Source organism: Anser brachyrhynchus (genome assembly GCF_964034855.1).
Source record: "Anser brachyrhynchus genome assembly, chromosome: 3".
In the NCBI taxonomy this organism is placed as follows: Eukaryota; Metazoa; Chordata; class Aves; order Anseriformes; family Anatidae; genus Anser; species Anser brachyrhynchus.
In genome coordinates, this window is record NC_137696.1 from 120397281 (window position 1) to 120417371 (window position 20091).

The following is a 20091-nucleotide window of genomic DNA, read 5'->3' on the forward strand; positions in this document are numbered from 1 at the left end:
CCAGCTGTCAAACATCCAGTATGCTGTCAGCAACAGTAGAGACTGAAAAATCTCTGAGGGAACTCTAGGGTCTGAGACTCTCTCAGTTCAGATTAATCTAGAGTTAAAAAAAAAAAAATAATGAAGTAGTAAGAACGGTTAGTTCAAAAAAGGAAAAAGAAAGCAGAATAGGTTCATTTTCGTATTTTGTGGTTAATCAATACAACAGAATCCTCAGATGAGAGGAGATGCGACTTTGTAAAACCTGAGCACATTTTTAACACTCTAGTTTATCTTATTTTCAGTAGGCAGTTAGAAGAAGCCCTGCCCCCCCAAGGTCCATACTTCCAATTCAGTTACTAAGAGTACGTCAGTGGCTAATACCAAATTGCATTGAATTTGAGTTTGTGAACAAGAAGCCATATTGCATGCTACCAGCTACCACAGCTCTCTCATTTCAACTCATCAGTTTGTAAAACTGTCAAACATGTAGGAAAAGGGCTTTGTAACTGTAGTTTTCTTTCTGGGTTAACGTTAACAATATCATTGCATGTTCCTTCCTCACTGAAAGATGAGGTACTGAGGTTATCTATATCAACCTGCCTTTTTTTTTTTGTGTATGGGTATTTACTAGACTCAGCGATTAAAAAGGAATCTGGAGGTTCAATTAGAATGATTCGCATTGGTCTTCAACAGAACTTTGATAAAAGGTCATCCTAACTCAGAAAAGAAGTTATAGCCTTTTCCTTTAAATTTCCAGAGTTTAAAACAAAAGTTTGGAATCCTTGCTTGATGACATTTTCAACTTGTTCCTTTTCAGGACATGACAGCCTTCAGAAGACAATCATCAGCCAGTACACAGGGCATTACCCACCTTTATTCTGTAACATATTCAGCAGTCTACGCCTGAAAAAACCTTTCACAGTGTTCAGAAGCAGCAATTTTACTACTACAGCCCATCAAGCTGAGTAACCCAAGCAAGGATTCTCAGATTAAATCAACATCCTTGAGATAAGCAAGTAGTCCTGTCTCAGCTCTCCTAGTGCAGGAACTGCAGAACTGAGTCACCCACAGACACACACGGAAGCTTCAGCATCTGCCCAGTGTTCTAACTGTTGGGCCACATACTTTATTGCTCAAGCTAGAAGTTGTCAGCATAGAAGTGACACGTAACAGTTCTTTCCTCACCGACTTCCTTTTTCCTTCTCACCAGTTACTTGTCACATTGCTGGCTTAAGGTGGAAACACAAGTATCACCTCTTCTCTCCACCCTTTCTCCCCAGATTTAAGAACGAATCAGAAGATAGCGTCCAAACTGAACTAACTTCTAACTCTCAGAAAAAAGATCATCTCTCCAATACAGCTACAAGAACACCAAAAGAAATCAACATTAATTTAAATTTAATACCAAAAATAATTATCACTTACAAATGTTAAAATTCATTTTGTCTAGTTCACAGTCTGGAATTTCATTTTAGAAGCATTCAAAGTCTTGAATGAAAAATTAAACATCTTTATTTTCTTAGTCATCTCTTCCAGCAAAAAGCCACCCGTTCAGTATTTCTTTCTGAAAATACTATTTTTTTTTTTTTTTTTACAGGACTACTATTCAAGTAACACACACAAACAAGTTAGCAGGTTCTGGCTGTACAGTATTTTACACAGATACCATTAAAGTGCATCAAAGAATGCTGTCCAGTGCAATGTTGAACTCGCCTGCTGAAATCACTATTAAGCAAGCGAGGCTCAGCTCTCTGCATGCTATCCAATTAAAGGATCATCATCGTCAGACTGTAACTGCAGTCGGGAAAACGGACGTGGAGGAGCTACTCTGTTCTTTGAGATTATTATAATGCAGGTGAAAGTAGTCAGTGCCATAAAAGCCCCAATAACTATCCCAATAGCTTCGGGGAGATTTATGCACCACTGGTCAGTGAGCAAGCACTTGGTGTTACTGAAAGTGCCATTGTGCGGCTGTGGGGTCAGTCCCAGGATGTGGCACATCATTGGGTAAATATCAACGTTGTTCATTGTGCTCTGCTTGTAACCCCGATGAAAAGCAGGCCCTCGAGCAGCCAGGAATGGATGCATGCTAGGGAGAGCGTTGTCATAGCCATGGTCACCTACTGGAGAAAGGCAAAGTCAAGAGTTAACATCACAGTTGCTGTTTGCATATCAAGTACTCCCCCCACCCCCAAAAGGCACGTATTTTAACCAAGGACTGATGCAAAAACTAAACGCAGCCCTTGGATCAAACGCTGAAGGAACCCAGAGTTCCTTCCCTCTTCCTGGCTCCCCAGCAGTCTTTTCCCATACCAGCCTTCAGCCACGTTCCTTCCCCACCTCCCCCGGTTAATCTCTTTTCTTTTTGCTCACTGACACTTCCAGTTTCCCCCCCTCACACTCCTCATGCTGAAGTTGAAAAGGGTGCTGCCACTCCACAAGTCAGTAGCTGGAATGCAAGCTTGCATTTCTTGGATTTTGGAGAGAGAGTTCCCCTTAAAAAGCACCTGTCTCATAAAAACTCGAACATTTTCCCCTTGACGGTGTTCAGTTTGTGCATATTAAAGTACTCTTAGATCATGCTGACCAGATTAGGTACCCAAATTTATCAGATTAGATACCCAAACAAATCCCTACATAATCAAAAGCAAAAACAGCCAAAGGATCGTGATGCCTGTGACAGACACACAACAGAACTTCGTGGCTGCAAGGTCACCAGTATTTAGGCGTTTGGTAGATTTTTAAGAAATACTGCGACATTTTGTGAAATATAAACAGCTAAAAAGCAGCCATAGTCCAATTTCCTAGTAACACGCCTAATGAATGTGTTCTAGATGCCAAAAATTTCTCATAGCACAGAGTTTGAGTTACTGCGTTTCGGTTTATAGTTCATTTCTTAGTATCAGTTTAGTAAATCTGCCCCCAGAACTGTCTCCTTAACCACTTCACTAAAACGTTTCTGATCTGCAATGTCACGAGTCCTACTGCTTGAAGTCACACTTACCACTTTGGTATACTTTCAACATTCCTTTTTAACGTTTTGTACCATTGTGTTTGTTATTATGAAGACACAACTGCACCATTTCTCGCTTGCGATTAGATTAGATCTAATCTCATGAGATTTGATTAGATTTTTTCCTTCCGCTATTTGCTCATTTTGAACAGTGCTGTTGCAGGAGGACTCACGCGTACTAGGAACAGTGTTGGTATCAGTACACTTGCCAATCATTATGCTGCCACTTTGTCCATGAGGACAATAAACACTTACATTGCCATTTAGGCTAAAACATCCCCTTCTTGCTTCTAGAAAGCTGTGGCTAGCAAAATTCTTTTGAAAAGCGACTCATTTCAACCAACACAGTACTGTTATTTCTAAATATACAGTTATTAACTATTTTTAGGTACATTACATTGAACCTAACCGTGAAAAACAGAGTTCCGTTAGCACTTTAAGGGGCTAAATGTTGTCAGTTTGAGGATGATTGCAGCAAACTTTGGGGGAAATTCAAATACAAGCATGTCTTACATCATAAACAGTACTTCTGTACAAATGATGAGAAAATTTGGACTTAAATGTGCAAAGGGCAGACAAGCTGGGTGAAACTGGGAGTTTACACCACCCACCACCCTGTCCTGACAGCAGTCATAACAGATAGCCTGGGAACCATGCAACAGCAGCTCTCAGCTGCTTAGAAACTCCCTGGAAATTGGTACCTTTGTATTTCATTTCTATTAATGGATTTCTCTTCCAAAAATTTGTCCAATTGCTTTCTGAACCCATATATATATATATAATATATATATTATTATTATTAAAGCAGGAAGAAATGGCATAGCTTATGAGTGCATTGTGTGAAGTAACATCTGTCACTTATTTTTACAACATGCTATTTGGTATCTTCCTGACAGGAAGAATTCTGGCTTCTTTGACCATTATTGTTGAGCTTCTATTATTTCTAAGATTTCCTCCCATTTATTTTGTTCCCTAATGTGTGTACAGTAACATTAAATGATTCCTCATTTACGTTCTTTATATGTATGGTTTTATGCACAAACATTTAAACCACATGCTGGTCAAAGCTTGAGATAAAGACTTAGAGTTACCTTAGGCAAGTTAGCCAGCAAAGCGTATCTCAGGCCATTAAGTTGAACTTAGCAAAGTGTTGGAGCCAACAGAACATCCCCTATAATCCTCATCTGTTAAAACACTCCAGGTTGAGGCTGAGAATGTTCTGGAAAACATTGCCTGAGACGGTCCTAAAGATGCACAGTGTGAAGACTCTACTCGCAAGCTAGGACCCGCTACAGATTGCTGGAATAACCCAAACACTTCACCAATGCAAGCCACAAAGAGCAAAAACGAGGAAATGATACTTACATTTTAAAAGAGACTCATTTTGCACAATTGTCCAGCCTTCATCTGCAACCAGGATTATGGGTTGAATTCTCTTATTATGCTGATAATGAAATCGTTCTGGAATCTCCTCTTTGAGATATGCTTTCATGTGACTACTGCATTTTTTCAGTAAGTTGTATACATATTTTTTATCTGTCAAGAAAAAAAAACGCATATGAAACAGTTGGAAATTATGTCCTGCATAACGCAATTATCTGTCATTAAAGCTAGATCTCTTTTTCCCCCCAAACTACTATTTTTTAAAATGCAGAGAGTAAATGATTGTTCCATGTCCCTAGTGAAATGTATCGAGGTGGATTTCACAACTTGCTCCCATTTAAAGTCAGGCACTTTGTGTCTAGAACCTAAAATTCAACTCTGTGTTTCTGGAGAGGTGGGGAGTGGGTGCCAAATTCAAGCAGAGAAATCAAGAGAAAGCAATCACACACCAAAGTAGCCAATATTTTAGCCAAAGCAGTGAAAATAAACTTTTTGCTAATCTATAAATCATGTTGTTTGCTATAATTGCTTCGGTCTGGCCACAGCTGAGGAAACTGAGAAGACCGGCAGCGTCATGAGTCACACCTGTTAGTGACTACCCTGAGATACAGAAAACAAATTCACAGTATGAAAACTCAAGTTTCAGTCACAGAAACGGAAGCTGTAAAGCAACCAAAGTTGGTTTTAGATTTTTAGTTGGAAGTCTCAACAACGAGATATTTTATTCTGAATAAACCCGACGGTTTATTTCATGCTCACTATGAATTGCAACCTTATAGAATCCATGAGCAACAAGGGAGCAGGCACTCTGCGTGCCTAATTGCATAGGCAATTTGACCCAGTGCTCCTCATCCCACTGATTACTAAAGCAAAGTAACTTCTAAACAGACTTTTTTTTTTTTTTTGCTTTTCCATTAAATTACATCCAAGTCATGCAGTATTAGCTACACTTGTCCTGCACAAGACCTGAAGGTAAGCAAGATTTAAATCTCAACGTAAGACTTAAAAAACAAAAAAAAACAACTCAATATACAACTTAAAAAACCAAAAACTACCACATACTCTTTTTTGGCAGCACTGCAGCAACTGGACTCTTGTCGATGAGAATATAGTTACTGCGATCAAGACAGCCATCGAGGACAATCAGCTTCTTTGGAGAACATGTGGCCATCCCATGATCACTTGTTATGATGACATTAACAGTGTCCCATAAACCTGAGGCTTTCAGTTTACTCTTAAGGAAACCAACATGATTATCCACTTGTTCTAATACTCTGCGCATGTTCTCAGTATCGTTCGGTCCATACTTGTGCCCGCTTACATCTGGTTCTTCCCAGTATAATGTAGCAAAATTGACTACTGGATCAGAGCTGTTCAGCCACGTAACGATTTTCTCCACTCTTTCCTTGAATGTTACTGAAAAATTATACTTCATAAAGAAGTGGGGGGTCGTATTGTTAATTTTTACATCAGTACCAGGCCACATTGCAGCAGCACTTGTCCCATTTCCCTGCTGTTGATTTGTTACCCAAATTGGAACTGCCTCATTCCACCAGAAGGGATCCGAATCATTGAACTGCGAAAACTTTTTCTTGGTATCCGCATCATACATGTCGTTAGCCACAATGCCGTGGCTTTCTTCATATAAACCTGTCACTATGCTGTAATGGTTTGGGAAAGTCTTGGTGATAAAAGCATTTGTAACTTGTTTTACAAGCACACCATCCTCAATGAACTCCTGAAGGTGAGGAAGATGATAGGTTTCCAAGTAATCAGCCCTGAAGCCATCAAAGGACACTAAGAGTAACCTGGGCACTGAATCACTGGGGTGACCACGACAGGTGACTATTCCAGACAGAAGCAAGGTTAGCAGCAAGCTCATTGTTGATACTTCCAAATATTTCCAGCAATTAAGCAGATGCACCTGAAAAATGTAAAAAGACAAGACATGATTCAAAATAAGCGCACTGGAACCAGTTGAACTAGCCATACATCACGCACACCTTCCTCGTAGAGGTTAACTGCAGAACAACTGGTGTAAACAACCACTGAGGCCAACAGAAAGTTTCCCTGCTGACTTCAGAAGTTTCCATATATTGCCATAGCTCCTCACGTATCAAAACAAATGAGCAGCGAGACATTTCTCATTGCAGACTAAATGAAAGAACTGTTTTCTCGTTTTCTCTTTTTTTTAAGCAGTTATTTCACCATTTTGTCTCCCTTATTACTATTCTGCACTCCAAGACAAACAACCTGTATTTTTCTCCCGTTCGAGCACAGGCACCAAACAACTTTGGCTCCACATTCAGGACTCCCGTTCACACATCAGTGCTCAGCCCAGAGATCCATTTCCTTTTTCATCCCCCCTTTCCTACCATCTGGAGTTGCTGGAAGGCTTTTAAGCCTTTCAACACTCCGACTGATTTACTGCTTACTCAATACAGGGAACTGCCAGGAGCTACTTCTGTTTTCCTTCTGAGCTGCTCTACATCGACCGTAACAGCATTTCAACCTGCTCTTTGTGTGTCATATGTCTCTCTAAAATAAAGAGCAAAAAAAAATCATCATTAGTAACCTCTGCAGTGAGGGAAGTTATTTCTTATCAAGGAATTAAAGGTCAGTATGGATAGAGGGTATAATTTATGAGATTTTTCATTATCCATTTAAATCAGAAGACGCTGGCAGCAGAAAGGACATGCTCGAACTTCTTTCATGCGATGGGTGCTTGGGTCGGGGAGATGCAGGATTATTTTATAGGGTGTTAAAGAAGGAGGAAATTTGGGATTATTGACAAGAGATGGGAGATTGCCTTGCTCCCAAGGCGAGCCCCGCTCCCGCAATTTGCTCCTTTATGGCATTTGCAGAAACCAGGTTGATCTGAGGAGGAAAAGCGCAGAACTTTCTAACCACAGCGATGTTAGATCCTCCAGGGACAGACGGATGGAAATATTTTGGGTTAACCCTACCACACATCTCCTGTCCTACCCCTGCTGTACCCCCCGGCGCAGCCTGACCCCACTCTTTGCCATAACACCCCACCAGCCCTACCTCCCCCGCACCCCCAGCAGCCAGAAGGTGCCGCAGGGCCCTGAGGCCACCCCTGGGCCCACCGGCCCCCCAAAATTTCCCCCAACACCGGGGGAAGAGCCCCTCCGGCCCAGCACCGCCAGCTCAGGGGCACCCCGCTATTTTTGGGGGACAGCCCCCGAACACCCCGGATCCCACCCAAACGCCCCCAAATTCCTCCTCAACGACCCCCAGACCCCCTTCACCACCACCCCCGGAGCCTCCCCCGGCGGTTTCGCCCCGAGCCCACCGTGCGGTGCCCGCCGAGCGGTCGCGGAACGGCGGCGGCCGGGGAAGGGAAGGGGAAGGGGCCGGGGAGGGGAGGGGCAAACGGCAGCCATCGGCGGGGGGGGGGGAGGGGGGGGAGAGCGGCGGAGCGCCGCTGAGGGCTGCGATTGGTCGGGGAGCCCGCTGGGGGCGGCTGTGATTGGTGGAGGAGGGGTGGGCGGGACGCGGGGAGGGAGGGAGGAATGGGGGGGGATGAGGCGAGGGGGATAGGGCTGGGGGGGTGGTAGGGGCGGGGGGCTACTGGGAGGGGGTACTGGGGGGGTACTGGGAGGTTCAGGTTGGAAATGCGGAGACATTTCTTCTCAGAAAGAGCAGCCAGGCATTGGGACGGGTTGCCCAGGGAGGTGGTGGAGTCACCGTCCCTGGGGGTGTTCAAGGAGAGGTTGGACGTGGTGCTTGGGGACATGGTTCAGTGGGAGACATTGGGGGTAGGGGGGCGGTTGGAGCAGGTGATCCTGGAGGTCTCTTCCAACCCTAGCGGTTCTGTGATCCTAGACTGAAGGGAGCTGGTAGGGGCTGGGGGGAGCAAGGCTGAGGGGCACTGAGGGGAATGGGGCTGGGGGAACTGAGGGAAGTGGGGCTGGGGGGGCTGATAGGGGGTGATAGGGTCTGGGGGGGGAACGGGGCTGAGGAGAACTGAGGGGAGTGAGGCTGAGGGGAGCTGTAAAGAGCTGCGGGGCTGAGGGGAGCTGCAGCAGGCGGCTGTGGTGACTGGGGGGCCACGGCGTTCATTGTCACCCTGGGCTGGAGTGCCCATGAGGTGGGATGCTGTGGGTTGGGGTGGGGTGCGTGGCCGTCAGCAGTCTGGCATTCCCCCAGGGTGCTGCTGCAACCCCCGGGCTGTGGGGTCGTCAGTGCAGCTGCAGGTCTCTGCTCTCCTCCATTGCCTCTCCCTTTCCGTCACACAGCTCAGAGAGCTGGCTGTTCATGCGCTTGTCTCTGCATGACCTCATCGTGCTCTCGTGACAACACCTTTTTACCCTAAAACCCAGAATGCATGCATAATGAAAGCATTACTGGATGTAAGTGCTGTGCACGCCAGGGCTGCTGGTAAGAAGGCAGCGTGCGGTGTGATGTGTTCAGGCCTGTTCTGGGTTCTGGTCAGTTTGCCTCCTAAGTTCAGGCAAGCAGTTCGCATTTTGTTGGTTAACCTTTTTGTTATGAGAAGTGATTAGTAATTCTGCAAAACCTGTTAAGTTACTGGTGCTGAATAACAATGAAATCATCTCAGTGTAGAGAGAGAGAAAATGTGTCCTTTAACAGAATACAGCAGAAATCATAACTCCGTTTCCAATTTCATAAAAAAAAAAAAAAAAAGACGTCTATAGCTTCATAGCAAACTTAAGCAGAGGATCTAAACTGCATGCTGTTTGCCCTGCTAGCCTGTTTATCCTGAATGCTGCATACGTTTCAGCTTGTTTCTTCCCAATGGCTTTCACATATGTATGAGTTCAACAGGATATGCTACCTCTGTGTGCCAGCTGTGGCGTGCTTTTAAAGTTGAGGCTGTTGATTTACAGGTGCCAGGAGAAAACTGCTGGACAAGGTGACATGCCTCTCTGATTCACCTTGATTCATGGAATGTATTAAGTGTGGCAAAGCACAGGATTGTTTAAAAAGAAAAAAGAAGAAAAAAAAAAAAAGGTAAACAGTGAGCCAGTTAAGACTTCTTGCAATTCAGATGTAAAGTTCAAGTCAAGGTTGTGGTGTGGGTTGTTTTTTTTTAGCTATGCTAATTCAGCTCTGTCAATATGCACACGATCACGTGGGAAAGGGCAATATCCTTTATCAATTACTGTACTGCATTTGCTTCTAAAAAATTATTGTGTCAGTGAATTAAAGGTCTAGGGAATACATAACATGCAATTTTTTAATTTGTCTAGTTTTGATTCAATTTTGTATAATTATGACTCAGGTCTTGTTACCAACTTTATTGTGAGATACAGACATAATCATCAAGGGTCATTTGTTGACCTAGTTCAGCAACATACTTACTCAGCTATTCAGTCCTCAAAGGTGTGAGTAATCTCTTGTTTACCCTTAGCCATATGCTTTGAAACCTATGTACAGTATTCACCTGTAATGTGTCCAATTTGACACATCATAAAGGCAGTGTACCTTACCAACTGTGCGCTTCTGAAATGTGCTAGCCAACACGTCTCACATTTAATGCAGGTCTCAGTTCTGTGTACAGTGTATGCCTACAGGAATTGGATTAGTTATGTATATAGTTATATTAAAAGAAGTAAAACTGGGAACTACCAAGATGGTTACCTTTCATCACCTTAATCCCTCTCCGTACTGTATTTCACCCCACGTTTGTCTACAGACTGTAGTTCTCAGCACTAGATGGTACTAAATCCTGCCAGATGCTTCAGATGGCAGCTTTTTGCTGCTGTAGTGGAGCTGAGCGGTTGCAGCTTGAAAACCATGATACACATTTGTTTGTCTTTGTGGAATTTACTGAATGACAGGAAGTAAAGGGTAGGCAACTACAAAATATTCTCAGTCTTTGGTTAGGTTTAGTAAAATATTTGATTTCCAGCTGGGCAACCATATTCTCCTATTGGTAGTGGTGTGGAGGGAAAGCAACTCCTTTTTATTCAGGTGGAAACGTCATGTTGCACATGAATAGTTCGGGTCTTCATTTCTTAAGAAAATGCAGGGCATTTTCATTACTTCCAGTTAAAATAACTGAAGTTGAATATTGAAAGAGAAGCATTTTCCCGTATTTTTCTATTTTTCCCCTCAGTTTTATCCATGACAAATCTCCATGATCAGATTTTGCTGATTTACTCAGCTTGCTGAGTAGCTTTTTAAATCAATTACTTTTAGCATTTTGATGCACTTTATATAGCGGAGATGAAGAAAAACGTGAAGACATTTCATAAAACCATAAAAGCTGACGAAGCGACTAACAGCTGTTAAAATTTATTAGACTCTCAGCTTCTAGTGCCTATTTCATCTGAAGAATAGGTTGTATACGGAGACTATAAACAAAATGAAGCTCCTAACCGCACAGTTTCTCAGACTGTCTATGGAATGGTATCCCTGAGGCTGTGTGGTGGGGTGATACAGAGCAGTGTGGTGTCACTGCCTTCTCTACTTTAGTCACTAGAGCCTCCGCTCTATAAAAGCTTAAAGCCTGGTTGCTGGGCTTCCTATGGGTGCTTAGTTTCAGAGGTAAACAGGGATGTTGAAATAATGCCAGATTTTAAAGGCAAACAAAGCTGTTTTCCTTGGAGCAGTTGCTTTGGGCGAATGGAACATCAATATTTTTAGGCCGTCAGGTATTCTAATGGAATTTCTAACTGTGGGGTTGGAGGACAAACCAGACAAAGCTTTATAAAAGGAACTGAAAGGCCAAAATTCAGGGTTTTGGAGCATCTGAATCAGTAATAATTGTTTAGGCCCTGCAGCAGGTAAGTTGAAAAATGTCTGTTGACAATGGCAAGGCCTGGTATTTTTAACAATGAAAATCTGTTTATAACGTGAAAGTTGAGTGTCTGGTGCAAAATAATTTTGTATTGTTTGTCCAGTTTCTCGTGGAGAAGTGTCTGTCTTATGCAGAGTTAAATTTGTTGGTGTGTTGGCTTTAAATAGGTCTGTTGTACAGTATTAGTAGCAAAGAAAAATCTGGGTGAAGGCAAATGACCATTAATACAGTGAGGTAATCACAGAATCCAGGTAACTGAGCAGCAAATGGCTTTCTGGAGGTCTCCTTCAAGGACATGTTGACTCGTATAAAAAAACATGCAATGATCCAAGGCTTCTACCAGTCCTCTATCTTCTGAAATGTTTTTTTTTTTCTGTTTTCTTCCTGTATCTTAAATAGAATAGAGATACTGCTATAGCTGCACATATCAACAGTTAAAATGAAACTGAAATGAAGTAAGTTTCACACGATGAACTAACTCTATGTGCACATAAAATACAGCTACATTTTCTGTGCAACTTCTTGTCCTCCACAATCATCTCTGTGATCTTCTTGGACATCCAAAGGTGACCATCCCAATGCTGGAGGAGAACAATGCCATACTGAATAGCCTTGTTCGTCCTTTTGAACCAACCCATACCCAAAAATTGTGGAGAGCTGAAGGTGCTTGGACCTGTTTTTCACAGTCTGTTCCTGCCATACACCTCCATGAGTGTTAATGGCTCTTGGAATAACTGGTGCAGGATCTTGTAGCTCTCATTCTTGTAGAGAGCATGGATCCAAAGTAGAAAAGTACCCTGCATGGAGACTTCCTAAGATTTGAAAGCTACCTAAAGGTCTTTGCCTCGCGTTGTTCAGTGTAAAATCAGTAGTGAATAAAACATTACATTTTGGGAACTGTAAAGAGATGAGGCACTGATGACTTACAAAAAACATGGGACTGGAAATGTCCTTAGAAAGTTTAATTGGTGGTGTTTTCATCCAAGTATTCAGTGTGGTCAGGAGTGAGAATGAAGTGGTATGATTTTATTGTGATTTTAGTGTAATGTGTCTGGAAACTGTAACCAATCTTCCTCCCAGAACCCACTGTGTAGCTGTGATAATGTATTGGACTGCATGTTGCAAAGCTGTGGGAATGTTAGAGCTGTCATAAATGGTGTTTTTTTGGAAAACCAGTGTCCTGAATGGCCAGCAATACTCATGAGTTTTGCAGTGAGTGCTGTCAAGTGCAAAGGGCCCTCGCTCTTTGGATGCTAAGATCCCTCTGTTCCCACTGACATTAAAAAGCATCGTTTACCATCATCCAGTTTGGGTCCAGCAGTTTCCAGCAACTGTGTGTGTTTTGTTTTATTCCATTGTCTTGCCCCTCTTATGGCCGGAAGAAGATACTTTAAAGCAAGCAAAGACATCTCAGTTTGCTTAGGTTATCAAGAAAGATTTGTAGGTTCTTGCTTAGGCTGTGTAAGTACCTTCACAGAGAGACAATAAAACTGAAGGACTCGGTAACTAAAGCGTGAAATTGTAGTGGGAGCCAGCTGGAGGTGACTTCCTGAGAAACTCCAGTGGAAGCAGAGTGCTGTTCCTAAGCAGGTCTAATAATTAGTGGAGCTACTCGTGGAACTGATGGATGGGGCATCTCTTGAAGCTTCCAGTACTATGGTGGTACGATGGCATGTCTAAAAGACGTGCAAGTTAGTGGCTTAAATAAAGGGGTACCCAGGTAAAATTCTTGTTGTACTGGGAATTTAATTAGACAGTGTAATGTTGCTTTTTGCCTTTAATTATTAATCTATCAGAAAATGGGAGGTATGGTGTCGAGGGGTCTGATGTTGTTCTTACTGTTCCTTCTTCACATCATTCCCTTCTGCTCTGGAGGTGACGGATAACTGACTCTAGCAGTGCAGGAATTTCGGTATAAGCTGGTCTTCAGCTTGACATTTTCAAATAAGCCAAAGCTGGAGGTGGTTATTTCTGTTAGGATTACAAGGTGAGCAGATACAGTTTCAGTAGTAGCTTCAGTGGTCTGATTTTAACATGCTATTCTGAGTCTGTCAGAGATATAGTTTATCCCTGGGATAAAATGAAGATGGTCTAAGCAAACAGCTTAAATACTAAGAAATGTCTGTGTGTGTTTGGGTTTTTGAACTGAGCTCTCTGTATCTCTGCAGAGTCTAGGTTCGTAATGTGAGTTTTGATGCCCACTGTTAGGCTCCCAAATGTAGGTGAATTCCAAGCTTGCTGTCTAAAAGACTGCTCTTTTAGGGAGCTCAGGTGACTGAGGATTTGCAGTACTAAAGACCATCGCCAGAATGCGCTTCATCTTCTGATATCATTCATTCTACCATTGCATTATAGAAGGAATCAGCAATGAACTTAATCTAGATGCTGAACAACAGACAAGTAAGCTTAGCAAAACCAAAGTTTCTAAAAATGAGACCTGCTAGATTTTACCGGTTGACAGTGACTTGTGTCTTATGTACGCTAACTGAAAGTTATGATCAGAATCATCTTAATGCTGTTTCTTCTTTTAAAAAGAATAAAGCTAGAGTGAAAAAGACAAAAGAAATTCAGTCATAAAGTGAAAAACAAAACAAAACAAAGCTTGAAAACAAATACTGTTGTTGTTCACATTCTCCATCCTTATATGAGCTTTGCTGCTTATGGTTTACGTGGTTATTTCTATTTTTGCAAAGCAAGTGACCAGTGTTATCGGGTGGCTCACTGATGACACACGTAGTGGTAAGTGACAATTTGAATTAAGGAACTAAAAGCAGAAATTATTGCTATGCTAAGTATCACGTTAATTTAACACCCTCTAGATTTGGGACCAAAGGAATTTGGGGGAAGGATGAAATTGGTGATCTCTGTTCTTTGTAATCTTCCATTCTGGTGGTTGTGGGGCTGGGACGGGTGCCCGGAGGGCTTCATTTTTCAATGGAGAATGGAGTGCAACATGCTGAGATTTTTTCTGCTCTCTTGCCTCTGCAGAGTGCAGAATCATTTGCCTCATGCGCCCTCCTTCCTCTCACTTCCCTGCAGGAGAGAGGTCCCTTTTCACTGCTGCTCTGCCCTACTCCTTTGCTGGAGATGAAGACCTTTTTGGCTGGGGACCGGAGGGAGCAGCGCGCAGGAGAGCAGGCCACAACGCTAGAGGTGTCCTAGCTCACAGTGCAGGCACCTCCATTTCAATCACCTTCGTAATCAGGTAACTTCCAAACTGTGGCACTAAAATTCTTTCTGTCTTCCCTGCAGATGAAATGTAAGGGTTGTAAACCAGCAGCGGGTTCATATAATGCGATTTGAAACACACCTGGTTTTCACCTGTGTAAATTCTGGCTGGTGGCTGTGCTCCCTGTGGGACATTATCTCTGGCACAAGAGTAAAGTCTGGGACCTTGGAGCTGCGTGGTAATTTCCTTTGCTCTTTGTGGGGACGCAGGTAAAAAGAGAACGTGGCTAGCTCATGTTTTTGACTAATGAAATCAACACCAACTCCATTTTTTTAAAAATATAATACTCGTATGTTACTCTTTTTTTATATCTTTTACCTGTGATATTTTATACCCTCCAGCAGGTGCTGCTGCATCCTGCTAATGTCTTTGTGGAGGAAAAAAAAAAAAGTCGTTCATTGTAATACCACACAACTGTCCTTTGCTCTTTGTTTTGCTCCTAAGGAGTTATGAGTGTGTCCTTATCCTTTTCTTCCTCAAGTGATTTTCCATCACGACTGATTAAGGAGGGAATTTTTATGATCCCAGAATATTTAACCCTGAAAGTGCCCTGTGTGAGAAAGCTTTGAAAATCAGTAGGAGTCACTTATTGAGGCCATGCTTAGAAGACTTTGACCAGATACAGATGGAAATACAAGTGGATTTCTATAAAATGTGAAGAAATATGAGTGCTTTCTTAAAAGCAAAAAATATTTATTGCAAAAAAAAGTTATAAGTTCCTAGTAAGTTCTTTGATTTTTCCTAGCTTTCTTTCACTTCACATCTCTTTACTATAGAGACAAACTGTAGACTGTACCGAAAACAAAAGATGCAGGAAAAATTGTAGATTTATGAACTGGAACAGTTTTCTGGGGCAGCACTTTCTAAGCTCTGAGCTAAACATGGAGAAGAGTGCTACAACCTCAAAGGTCTGTACGGTTATTACTAAAATAAAGTTTTTTGCCTCACTGACAACTTTGAGGAGCTGTTTTCCTTCTTTGCTGTTTGTCTTTCCTTGAGTTACAACTTGAATTTTGCATGCTAATGCTGGGTCAAAAGCATCTGATCTAAGAATCAGTAAGAGAAGCAGAAGAGGCTGGAGGTATAATTCTGTTTAATTCTTTGAGTCAGTGGTTAGAGAGCCCCAAATTGTTGGAAGACTCATATGACACAGCAGGTTTCTGGTTTTCCATAAAGTTTCTCCCTCTGACAATGCTGTTGTATGTCTGCCATCCGTAAAGGGATGACTGTAGGTTTAGTGGCAGATCTTTCAGAGCCTGTCATTTAGGTATTTACTCCCTTGCTGCTGTGCAGGAGGTCCCACAGCTTGCTCCTCTGTGCAGTTCTTTCCTCTGGATTTCTCTTTTATCTGCTGCACTATTTCACTAATTCCACTGTCACTGGGACTTTCATATTTCAGATAAGGGAACTGGATTTGTCCAGGAAAGTGCTCTTGGGCCTCTAGCTTCCTGTAGGGAGCTGTGCACAGAGAGAATCCCGTAAAATCCCAATTCAGACTACATTTAGACAGAGGTGGGTTTTTTTTTGTTTGTTTTGTTTTTGTCCCTAATAATACTGAATTTATTTTGTCCCTAATAATACTGAATTTATTTTCACTTGATAGGAAAAATCCTTCAACAAAACCAGAATTTAACTTCTGTTTTACTTAAAGCACCAGTTTCTGGATATAAATCATTCTACAGGCATCTCATAGTAGAAAAGTTAAGTCTGTAAGTTTGATTAATGAACTAAATGTCATGACAGCAGTAATTCGAGCAGTAATTTAAATTCATTATTTTTACATTTTTATTGGTAGCCTAATAGCTGACTTTTAATGCTGGGAGTTTGCAATATGGATTACACAGCACACATTTCAGAATCATTTAGGTCTCGTGCACTCGTGAGCGACAAGATCTCATTGATCTCTGATGCTTGCATCTTTCTATGATATTTCTGGTTCCATATAGAGAATTCAGATTCTGCTGTAGTGGTTTTCCTCACTGTTACAGTGATTAAACACGGATGTGAGTATGATTTTGGTGCTTTCCAGATTATCTAAGAGCCTTGGAAGGTGAAACCAAGTTTAATAAGCTGAATTATTGGTTTGCTTTTGATATTTAACTTTATTAGCAATCTAAAAAGTTCAATGTAAGAATAATGACAGTAAACTACAGTCATAAATCTCAGGCAAGGCAGCAGCTGTTACTCTACCACGTGAAACAACATGCATTCCCCTGGTTGTTCTGGTTGGAGATAGATAGCTGGAATCACGATCTTTCTCTTTAACCTCTCTTCTGGTTACTTTTAGAAATCCAACGTAGCTGAGACAGTTGCATCTCAGGAAGTTTTAAGGATTTTAAGTGAACCCTAACCTCAACATGATGGGTCAAGAGAATGACCCCCGCCCCCCACTTTAGTTTTTTTTTTTTTTTTTTTTTGGCTCAAACCCATAAGATTAAACATAGTTAAATTCAATGTATTTTCTTAGTAATCTGCATAACCAAGAGGCAGTAAGCATATAGGTAAGAAATCTTTAGACAGTAAGATCTGAAGCTCTCATAATTCTGGTAAATTCAGATCTAGGTCTTTTAGAGGTCAGAGCATCCTGTCCCAAAGCTGGTTGTATTCATCCGCTGAAGATTTTGTGGAGATTTGTGAGTGTCTCCATTCCTTAGAGAAAAAAAAAAGGTGGATAACTAGATTGCAAAAGTCAAGTGGAATTAACCCAACTTTGGAAACTTGGGTCTATGTTTTATAAATACGGAGATATGCAAGGTAAATGTGATTAGAAGTAATGACTTACTAAACTGTAAGTGTACGTGATAATAGTTAACACTTACTCAGTGCTTTGTTTTCCTAGACTTCAAGGCTCACAAGTCATTTACAGTTTGGGCCATAGTTTACAGATGAGAGGATGAAGGTGATAAAAAAAAGGACCTGGTTCAAGGTCCTAAAAAAAAAAAAGGACCTGGTTCAAGGTCCTAAAGTGAACCCGTGGCAAAACTGGAAAGTGTTAAAGTATGTTGTCTGTTTCTTCTGGATAGAGCATTTTATGATTTAAAAAAAAAAATGTTTTATTTATAATGATCATTCATGATTTGTTGATGATATTGATGATGTTTTAAGTAACCACTGAAATGCTGCAGATTGCTCATATTGTTGAGGCAATTTTGCCTTGCTTTTCCTTGACGCTAGGCTTTAGTGTGTTGAGAAGATGAGTAAATGAGTGAAGTCTGCATTTCTACCTCCTTACACAAGTGAAATACTATGTATTTTTTACCATAGCTTTCTAATATTGTTAGGTGCTTCAGCTTTCTTTTCACTCTACTTGCCCAGGAGATAAGAGGAACAACAAAAAGTGATTCTAAAGCCTAAGATATAATTACCAACAGTCAGATCAAGAAAGGGGTTAAAAGTGAGACAACCGTATCATTTACTTCAGCGGAAGTGTAGTTGTTGATTTAAAGGTCTTAGTAAATTATTGTTGGAGATCTGTCATGTGTAGCAGAGCATTCAAAAAGCGTACCACAGACTCTGCTTCCTCCTAAAGAGCATTTATCTGTCAACATCTCACTTTAGTTGTAGTCTTTTAAGGTACCAGAAGGCAGGTAAACTCACCAGCCAGCAGTCATGGAAAATCAGATCTCTACCAGCATTGATCAAAATGTTAATGACACCAGTATCTTTGAGATTCCAGACTATGAGGAAGACAAAGGGGATCATCTTTACAATCATGTCGCTGAAAATCCAGCTTCTCCTTCTTCCACCACTACTGACGCAGAGATGATGGATTGTAGTCAGGAGAGCCCAGAAAACAGCCGCAGCAATTCTGTGGCTTCTCAGCATGAGGCTGATGGGGAGATTGGATCTTCCTCTGAACACAGCGCTGAAGATGACCACCCGTTCCAGGGGATGGATCCGATGAGCCCAACTCAGGAAGATAAAGATGTGGAGGACAGAACATTTGAGAACAACATTTTTTGTCCTCCGGGCTTCCAGTTGCGTCGGAGCCAGAGCAATTCTTCCAACTCTCCAACTTCCCTCAAGTTCCCCCATAGCAGTAACTTGAGAGAAACTGACAACTTTGAGGAAGATTATGAGATTTTCTTGTTTGTAAAGGTAAGAGCTTGGATGCTTTTCAGAGTACACTAGCTTTAAACCCCAAAACAGTCTGTGTGTTCTCCAAATCAGTAAAACATAGCTACCCACAGCTTTGTTCCCAAGTCTGCTGCCTGCTTGCTGCAGGAGGCCAAGCCAGTCTTCTATCTCTTACATCTTAAGATACAGGAAGAGAATACTTGTGTGGAGGTACTTGGGATTTCTGCAGCTCAACTGAAAGTATGAGTATGCTGGCAGTATTCTGGTTGTGGCAGCAATTCATTTATTCTGTAAGATCTCCCTGCCGTTACAGCTAGACTACTACTTGAACTGATTCAGTTGATCTGGTTTAACTGTTCCCCTGTTTTGCTATCTAGTAGCTCAAATGTCATAGTTATTAATGCTATAGATAAAACAAAATATATAGTTTAAATAAGGGCAATAAAATCTCCTGAGGTGCTCATCCCTGAAAGATGTCTGTCTTTTAATTCTTTCAATATTTAGATTTACATATTTTTGTGATTCGAGAACTGTTTTCAGGGTTTTTCATTTATGGCAGATTTAAAGACCAAGATGCAACACACTCAAGCTAACTTGCCCATAGCTGGAAATGACTAATGGAGAGCCAATAGCCTAAAGAGATACTTCTTTGGATTGTTTTAATGAAATTGATGGATGTTTTTCTCTCCCGATAGTCTTATTATTTAAAGCAGTTTACAAGTACAATCAACTACAGAAATATTGCTCTGGAGTATCAAGTGATTGAATAACGTGACCTCCAGCCTTATCTAGACTACCTCTAATAAATGCTTTTATAACTTTGAAAACATTCAGAGATGCAGATTCAGCACTTACACTGATTAGTCTCTGTCAGTGTTCCCCAGTACAAGAGGGACATGGAGCTGCTGGAGCGAGTCGGGGGGGGAGTGTGGGCACCAAGGTGCTACAATTTTCCTCTTTTCCTGAGAAAAATACTTCCCTTTGTTAAAATTATCTTGCTCTCAGTCATGCTGTTTTTTCTTTTTAATAGTTAGGTTCTTTATGTACTGGAAGAGAGATATCAAATTTCCTTTATTTCTTTTTTTCTTTCCTAAACTAAGCAAATACACTTCCTCCAGCCTGCCTTCAAGCATGAGTCGTGATTTTGAGGCTTTGAGTGGCTAGGTGTGGTGTGGGGTTTTTTGTTTGACCTCTTCCAGGCTCTCTCCAGTTAATCTATATATTCCTTCAGTTCTGGTTTCCAGGTACAAGTAGTGTATTTAGTGGTGCCAAATAAATACTACAAAAAGTGCCTCTTTAATTCATCATTTGCCCAAGTCTCTAGTCAGGATGCTTCATCTGCTATACTTCAGCATATTTATTTGTCCTTAAACATTTAGGATGACAAAGTTCATCTTCCAGCCCTGGAGTTTCCCCAGCCAAGGTTTCTGTAACGACCTAGACCATGCAGTACTTGCCTGTTTGCACGTAGCTGTAACTCAGCGCTACCGCACGGATTGTGTCTGCCGTTTGACTTCGAGAGCATTAGGTTTCTCTTAGGGATGTGACCTGACCCACCAGTGAAAACAGCGTGTTTTTGAAGGCAGAGAGTTACTCTGGTGTAAATAGGGGGTGAAG

At 41.6% G+C, this 20091-nt stretch overlaps 2 protein-coding genes across 10 annotated transcripts in view; one reads left to right on the top strand and one right to left on the bottom strand.

Annotated features, from left to right (window-relative positions):
• Positions 1 to 1360: 1360 nt before the first annotated feature.
• Positions 1361 to 7798, bottom strand: ENPP4 (ectonucleotide pyrophosphatase/phosphodiesterase 4). Of its 2 annotated transcripts, XM_080587392.1 has the most exons (5): positions 7695 to 7798; positions 6814 to 6916; positions 5441 to 6302; positions 4361 to 4531; positions 1361 to 2105 (listed from the first exon to the last, which is right to left on the bottom strand). In XM_080587392.1, exons 3-5 carry the CDS (start codon positions 6258 to 6260, stop codon positions 1741 to 1743), a joined length of 1356 nt encoding a protein of 451 aa, XP_080443518.1. In that variant the 5' UTR covers positions 6261 to 6302; positions 6814 to 6916; positions 7695 to 7798; the 3' UTR covers positions 1361 to 1740. The 2 variants fall into 2 exon arrangements, with proteins under 2 accessions (XP_080443518.1, XP_080443519.1); XM_080587393.1 differs by lacking the exon at positions 6814 to 6916 and having other exon boundaries at positions 7695 to 7784.
• Positions 7799 to 10273: 2475 nt separating this feature from the next.
• The window catches only part of CLIC5 (chloride intracellular channel 5), a 75024-nt gene continuing 65206 nt past the window's right edge, over positions 10274 to 20091 (top strand). Inside the window, exons 1-5 of one of the 8 annotated variants that reach the window (XM_080587400.1) lie at positions 10274 to 11154; positions 14208 to 14373; positions 14879 to 15119; positions 15797 to 15909; positions 18067 to 18495. In XM_080587400.1, coding sequence (XP_080443526.1) covers positions 18160 to 18495 — 336 coding nt within the window. In that variant the 5' untranslated portion in view covers positions 10274 to 11154; positions 14208 to 14373; positions 14879 to 15119; positions 15797 to 15909; positions 18067 to 18159. Of the gene's footprint in view, positions 11155 to 14207; positions 14374 to 14420; positions 14607 to 14878; positions 15120 to 15796; positions 15910 to 15969; positions 18496 to 20091 lie in introns of those variants that run through there. The other 7 variants (XM_080587398.1, XM_080587401.1, XM_080587403.1 and 4 more) reach the window with 7 other exon arrangements.

Excerpts from the sequence above, each read along its gene's own strand:
- ENPP4 (XM_080587392.1), bottom strand. The coding sequence starts at position 6,260 with ATGAGCTTGCTGCTAACCTTGCTTCTGTCTGGAATAGTCACCTGTCGT. Across the intron at positions 4,532-5,440 it reads TGCAGTGCTGCCAAAAAAGA|ATAAAAAATATGTATACAAC; the intron begins GTATGTGGTAGT and ends TTTTCTTGACAG. Across the intron at positions 2,106-4,360 it reads AAATGAGTCTCTTTTAAAAT|TAGGTGACCATGGCTATGAC; the intron begins GTAAGTATCATT and ends GCCTTTCTCCAG.